The following is a 7,400-nucleotide window of genomic DNA, read 5'->3' as shown; positions in this document are numbered from 1 at the left end:
ACACACACACACACACACAAACACAAACAAACACAAACAAACACTTTCAATGAGAGAAAGGCTTCAATGTATGACACTTTCCAGGAATAAGGTACACTTTGATGGTCCATTACTTTTTTTTTTTTAGCATTATAGGATCAAATCTCACAAAATGTATCATCTCATATAAAATTAACCCAGCATGACAAGTCACTAGCTTAATACAAATGTTGATTTTGGCCCCTTTCTCACCTTAGAGGTGTTGACCTTCTTGAATCACTTCATTATTTCTCCCCGACTACAAAAAGTAAGATTTAATTTCATTTTGTTTAAAACATATCCAAACATTCATAAATCCCTTGTGTATACTGTAACTCAGGTCAGGCCCTATTTTGTACCCTAGTGGAAAGTGCTGTACATTCTTCTTCTTTTTCAAGAACTAGCAAAACAGATCTGCGGTAGCAATAACATATTACAGTAGAGGTTCAAATTAATAAACAGATAAAAAAAACATATTTCTTTTCTGACATTATTCCATTTCCCATCTTTTCTCTTATCAAGTCCTTCCTTACTACACTGTCAACTAATGCTCTGAGATCTCAAACATCACTTCAACTCTTTCTCCTTCTATCCTTTCTCTATTCTCTTCTTAAAGGTGCACTCAGTAATAGTTATGCTTTATACTAAAAGAAATGGTTTATAATCATGTACACTGACATGAGATGAAGACTCTAGTAACATCAGTAGCCTAAAAAAAGATCTATTCGCTACTGTTCAAACTTTTGGAGTCGGTAAGATTTCTTTATGTTTTTGAAGTCTATTATGCTCACCAAGGGTGCACTTATTTGATCAAAAATACAGTAAAAAAAAACAAATAAATACAATGTGAAATATTATTACCATTTAAAATAACTGTTTTCTATTTGAATATATTTTAAAATGTATAATTTAATTTATTCCCGTGACGCAAAGCTGAATTTTCAGCAGTTATTAATTAGTGTCACTCACTAAAGCAGTCTTCAGTGTCACGTGATCCTTTAGAAATCATTCTAATATGCTGATTTGCTGCTCAAGAAACATTTTGTATTATTATCAATGTGAAAAAAAGGCTGCACAGTTCAATATTTTTGTGAAAACCTTGATAGCTACATTATTTTTTAGGACTGCTAAATAGAACGTTTAACAGCATTAAACAGCATTTATATCTTTTGTAACTTTATAAATGTCTTCATTGTCACTTTTAATCGATTTAATGCATCCTTACTGAATAAAAGTAAATAACAATACAAATAAATAAAATCTTACTGGCCCCAAACTGTTTCAACTGTAGATAACCACCTCATGGGTGTCATGTTGAGATCAACATATTTTACAATGGCATCAGTAATTGACTACTACATTAGGAGGCAGTGTAATTCCAGTACAACGGGCATTTTGGCCAGTACAAGAGAAACACAAAATTACTGAGTACACCACCTACAAATATTTTTCGTTTTCTTCCATATAATGTCTATAGCTCTCAAGGTGATGTTATATTCGATTAGTTTGTTTTTAATCTTTATCACCTTTTCTCATGATCTTTTTCAATCTAAGGGCCTCTTTTCCATTTACTGTAGGTTAGAAACACTCATTGTTTCCTTTGAGTCCCGCTCAACCACACAAGTGAATCCTAACATTTATACACTATCACACCATCATTTTCTTCCTGGCAAATAACAAACCCCTTGGTTGGCCACGGCCGCCACAGACTGCTGAAATACCTGCCGCCCATCCGCCTGCCCGCCTAACTGTTGAACCTGCTTGTGTAACTGTAGTTCTGCAGCCCTCCTTCCTCTCTCCTGGTCTCCTCTGCTCACTCCCTCTCTCCCTGCTTGCCTCCCTACAGAAGACTGTGACTGTGAGGGCTATTTCAATGGACAGTACATAGGTGAGAACCTGCATGCCATTGCCCACTCCTGTACGCAGCGCCTGCTAACTCTAACCTTCTGCCTGAGTGAGCTTCTATTGCTGCCTGCCTCTGTGCCAAGAGCTATGGCCGAGCCCTTGATGAGGGGAGGCCGGATTGGGGGGTTATTTGGCAGCATGAAGGGAATTTTAGGTCAGTCAGAATTGTGAGAAAATCTATTTGCAGTGGTGCATTGATGCCATTGGAAGAGAAAGTGGAACCTGGTTGCTATTTTTGTTTATGCCTTTGATTTAGTATAGTAATAGAAAGAGTATGTGAGTGGAGCAAAACGACAGCAATTTCCCCTCAGTAATCACTCCGCTCCAGCTCCTTTTATTCAGCAAGAGTGCATTAAATGAATCAAAAGTGACATTTATAATGTTACAAAAGATTTCTATTTCAAATAAATGCTGTTCTTTTGAACTTTTTATTCATCAAAAATCCTGGAAGAAAAAAAAAAGGATTGTGTGACTGAAAACTGCAGAAACGATGCTGAAAATTCAGCTTTGACATCACAGGAATAAATTACAATTTAAAATATTTTCAATTAGAACATAGTTATTTTAGATTGTAATAATATTTCACAATAGTACTTGTTTTACTGTATTTTTAATCAAATAAATGCAGCCTTGGTGAGCATATCTTTCAAAAGCATTTAAAAAATCGTAATTTTCCCAAATTTTTTGACTGGTAGTTTATGTACTGTAAGTGAAATAAGTGCAGTTTTTGTATCGTTGTGAGGAAAATAGATGTATGTAGAGTACACAATGGCGAAGAAGGGCAGAATTACCAACAAATGATCAATTTCACACACGTTTTTCACTTGTCCCATTTTTGTCATTAGTTTTCACAAAACATTTTGTCATTTTGATGAGTGCTTTTCTGATAATAAAATACATTATTACAAAATTAATTTAAAATAATATAATTGATATATTATTGTATCAGTATAGATTTTATTTATTTATTTTATTTTTGCTAATAGCCCATAATTACTGTTTTGCACTTGATGAAAATTGATGCTCAAATATAGCTGTGCGTTATGTCCATGATGGAGAGATATTGGAGTGGATTTGGATGGAATGAGAACATCAATGTGCAAATAAAACATTCATTGCTCTAGGCAAAATCATGCTCTGCACCACTCACATACACTGATAATAAGAAGAGAGACAGAATTTGTCGTGCCTCTGAGTTAAAACTGTTAGCAACATGTCTGGCATGTTTCAAGTCTCATTAGTTAATGGGTGCTAATTTGAGGAGCTGTTAAAAGAGTGAAGAAAAGGAAGTGATATTCAGTTAATATAGTGTTAGATATTTCATTCACAGGCTATCACGCTATTTTCACAATGTGTAGCAGCTGTAGAAACCTGTGTCAGTAGGGACGACCAACAAGCTGACAGCTTTTCATCTGCATATCTTCACTTTCTCTCTGACCCTAGAAGTCTCTTTCTTATGATCTGTGAAGATGAGTTTTGTCCAAGTTTAGATACTTTGACTTTCTGTGGGTGGCGTGAATAAGTATTGCTATGATATTTGAAACACTGAAACAAATTTTCAGCACAGAAACTTTTTTGTTCACTAACCCCCTGTAATTTATTCATTTTTTCCCAAGTGATAATTACGCTGAAATAGCATGTGCAGTGATTATTTAAATTACTGCAATTATGCCTCCTTTTAATCTACATTCGGCTTATTATAGATTGCGCCCTATCCTCTTGCTATTGTGCATTTCTGCCCATGGAAATCCAAATTTTATTAGAAGTATATATAATTAATAGACAAATATGTAACTGGGGATATGCACTTCTATTCAAAAGGTTGGTGTCAGCATTTAAAAAAAATAAATAAATGTATGCTTTTATTAAAAAAGGATGCATTAAATTGGCAGCATATTTTTCAAAAGATTTTTATTTTAAATAAATGCTTTTTTAACTTTCTATTCATCAAAGAGTCTTGAAAATAATGTAAATATTAAGCAGCAAAACTTTATTCAGCATTGATAATTATAATAAAAAGTGTTTCTTAAGCAGCAAATCATCATGTTAGAATGATTTCTGAAGGGTCATGTGACACTGAAGGCTGGAGTAATGATACTGAAAATTCAGCTTTACTATTACAGGAATAAGTTACATTATAAAACATTTTCAAATAGAAAACAATTATTTTAAATGATAATAATATTTCACAATATTACTGTATATAATAATAATGATGATGATGATAATGCAACAACGGGGACGGCATCTGCGAATATGCAATCAGTGTGAGTCGTAGTGGGACTTTTCCTCTTGTTCAAATGTGACCAAATCTCAGTTCACGTTGAAACTAGGTGAGAATAATTTACCTTGAGAATAATCTTCCTCCACTCTGGCAGGTAGCACTTTCCCTTGCCCAGTCTCTGTGTGAATGTATTCCTTTGCTGCCTTCTGCTTTATTTAGTCCTCCCTCCCTAAAAACCCCACTCACCCCAGAGCCACTGTCAGGCTGCTGCCCTTCTATTGGACACTCTGCACATTCCACCCTGCACGATTGGCTGTGCACTCACTCACTGAGTCAAGTGTGTGATAGCTAATGTGCGTGATGGCAACTCTCAGCCTTAGCGACTGACCGAGAATCATTTTAATCATCTGATATTGATAATAATACTGGGACGTGCCAAAGATGACAGTGGGAAAGTCTAGAAGTCAGACTTACTGACAGCATGGAATCTGTAAAACGTGTAAATTTAGGCAGAACTCGAATATCTGTCATTTAAAACATTTTTGCATATCCCGTTTGCAACTTATTAAATATTTTGGATAATTTGTTGTTGCTTTCAACTGCCAGTAAGTGTTTTCCTCTTTCTTTTCCATTTAAAACATTTTACTATACTTATAAATATTTAAATTCATTGCATGCTGCAGACTTCCCCTCACAAACGTTACAGGAATTGTGAGAAAGTGTGCAGATTCCATGCAGGCCGACTTTTGGGGTAATGCTGATGCAGGATTTAACTCATGGTCAGTTATAAATGACCTCAGGAGTGACTGTATGAACTGCAAAGCTGATTTTGGGTCAGTTGTTGAGGGCAGAGTGTGGCTTGTGCAAAAGTGTGAGGTGGTCTAATGCGCATTGTAGTGTCTTCGAAGTGTAATGCAGTGGCTCCCTCCTGTGGCCAGGTGTTTTCCTGGGAGTTTTACTCAGGTACAGTCCTCGATCTTCCCACACAGCTTCCCACACCATTAACCTCCACGTCCTGAAAAATAACACACATCATTTCTTATAACAATACTGATAGAGGTGAAGATTAGAGTTATGCTTCAGGAGTTGCACTGGAGTTGAAACTACACTAGTCAACATTTGAAGTGGATCAAAACCTTTCATCAAAGTTGTCCTAAAACCTAAAACAAAATGTGTTTTTGTCTTAGGACAACTTTGATGAACTTTTTTGATCCACTTCAAATGATGACTACTGTGGAAATTTCTGGGTTACTGGTTAGGTTATGGCGTGTTCTTTATTATTTCTATACAAATAAAAGTGCTTAAGAGTTTAAGTTGACTACAGAATTTCAACACTTAATTTTAAATTATGGTTGCACTTTTTGTCTTTCTTAATTCATAATTCTATCATAACGGTATTAAATGCACTGTATGAGGTTGGATTCTCCACTGAATGGAGAATAAATAAAATTTAACTATAATAACTTCTGTAAATACAATAAATACACACTACCATTCAAATGTTTGGGGTCAACAAGATTTGTATTTATTTTTGTAGAAGAAAATACCTTTATTCAGCAAGGATGCATTCAATTGAAAGTGACAGTAAAGACATTCATAATGTTAAAAAAGATTTCCATAAAAAAAAAGTTTCAATTAATTAAAAAAAATGAATTGGGAAAAATGTATAATTGTTTCCACAAAAAACATTAAGAAGTGCAGCTGTTTCTTGAGCAGCAAATTGGTATATTAGAATGCTTTCTGGCTTTATCATGGTAGGAATAAATTACATTTTAAATTATACAGAAAATTGAAAATGTACTGTATTTTTGTTCAAATAAATGCAGCCTTAGGTAAGATTAAGACTCTTCTTTTAAAAACATTACTGATTCAAAACCTTTGAATGGTAGTGAAAATACATAAACTATTAATCTTGATTGTTTTTTTCTTGTCATGTAATAAATAATGAATTTATACTGAACAAAATTATAAACGCAACACTTTTGTTTTTGCCCAGATCTTTGAGTTCAGCTCATGAAAAATGGGGGCAAAAACAAAAGTGTTGCGTTTATAATTTTGTTCAGTGTAGATTCGTGACCTGCTTTCTTGACTCTGTCTCAGCCGGTTTAAGGAGAAGTTTCCGTTTAAGTCGGAAGGACCGTCGTGGTTCTTCAGGAGAGGCCAATGTTTCTGACCAGAATGACACCGAATTCCTGACCTATGAAGAAGTGACACGCTACCAGCAGAAGCCCAATGAGAGACCCCGATTAGTAGTTCTCATTGGTAAGATACTGTATATATACTGTATAAAGCATAACATTACATCTACAGTTCAGTGTTTTTTATAGCCTACTGTGTAAATTGTGCATTGTGTAATTTTGTTGCAACAAACAGCCCACTGATTAACTGAAATATAGTGTAAATATATAAATTGAAGGCACAGTGGTTGTCTTAAGTCCTCACAATATTAGACAGTACAAATCATCAACGACGCAATGACATTATGTCTTATTAGGCATAATTATAAATAAGACTTGCAACACTTGGCAGCTAGAACAATGAAACTAGCCGGTTTATGATGACAATTTCATCATACTTGTTAATTCCAGGAAATATGTGCCTAAAAATAATTCTTGTTAAACAAGTTCCTAATTACCAAATCTGGTATTATCATTAAAGTGCTTAAAACATATCAATATAGATAACATATAAATAACTGCCTATAACTGATCTAACTAAGATGTTTGCCAACCCGGCTCGTTGTATCCCACATTATGAAGATACACTGACCTCTAGTGGCAATAATGTTTCAGCTTCAGAATATATCTGCGATCTCAGTCATTTTCTGTAGTTTTTTCTTGTACACTGCACTTTAAGTAAATAAGCGACTATATATGCAATCATTTGAACTTGCTGCCTATCTTTACACAGGTTCTCTGGGAGCACGTATCAATGAGCTGAAGCAAAAAGTGATAGCAGAAAATCCCCATCGCTACGCTGTGGCTGTGCCCCGTAGGTCTTGCCTAATTTCCTAAGCAAGATAAAAGGAGCTTTCTGATAAATACACTAGCAGAATTACACACACGCAGTTCAGACCTTGAACACTGAAACTTTCCAGTGTTTCAGACTTCAGAAATTATCTGTGAACTTTAAAGTCACCAAAAATGGTCATATTCTTCCCAACTCATATGACACAAAATGTGAATTTCTGATGTATACCTATGACCATTTTTTATATAATGAAAGTGAAGTAGGACTGGAGCTGGCAGGCTTC

At 34.9% G+C, this 7,400-nt stretch overlaps 1 protein-coding gene across 3 annotated transcripts in view; it reads left to right on the top strand.

Moving 5' to 3' along the window:
• Positions 1-7,400, top strand: part of LOC107654527 (MAGUK p55 subfamily member 3-like) — a 23,329-nt gene that overhangs the window by 12,102 nt on the left and 3,827 nt on the right. The window contains exons 13-16 of one of the 3 annotated variants that reach the window (XM_016441629.1): positions 1,865-1,906; positions 5,045-5,110; positions 6,248-6,409; positions 7,058-7,138. In XM_016441629.1, coding sequence (XP_016297115.1) covers positions 1,865-1,906; positions 5,045-5,110; positions 6,248-6,409; positions 7,058-7,138 — 351 coding nt within the window. The remainder of the gene's footprint in view (positions 1-1,864; positions 1,907-5,044; positions 5,111-6,247; positions 6,410-7,057; positions 7,139-7,400) is intronic. The other 2 variants (XM_016441630.1, XM_016441631.1) reach the window with 2 other exon arrangements.

Source organism: Sinocyclocheilus anshuiensis, unplaced genomic scaffold, assembly GCF_001515605.1.
Source record: "Sinocyclocheilus anshuiensis isolate Anshui unplaced genomic scaffold, SAMN03320099.WGS_v1.1 scaffold419, whole genome shotgun sequence".
Lineage (NCBI taxonomy): Eukaryota > Metazoa > Chordata > Actinopteri > Cypriniformes > Cyprinidae > Sinocyclocheilus > Sinocyclocheilus anshuiensis.
The sequence above is the reverse complement of the archived record's forward strand: the minus strand, read 5'-3'. Positions and strand labels throughout refer to the sequence as shown.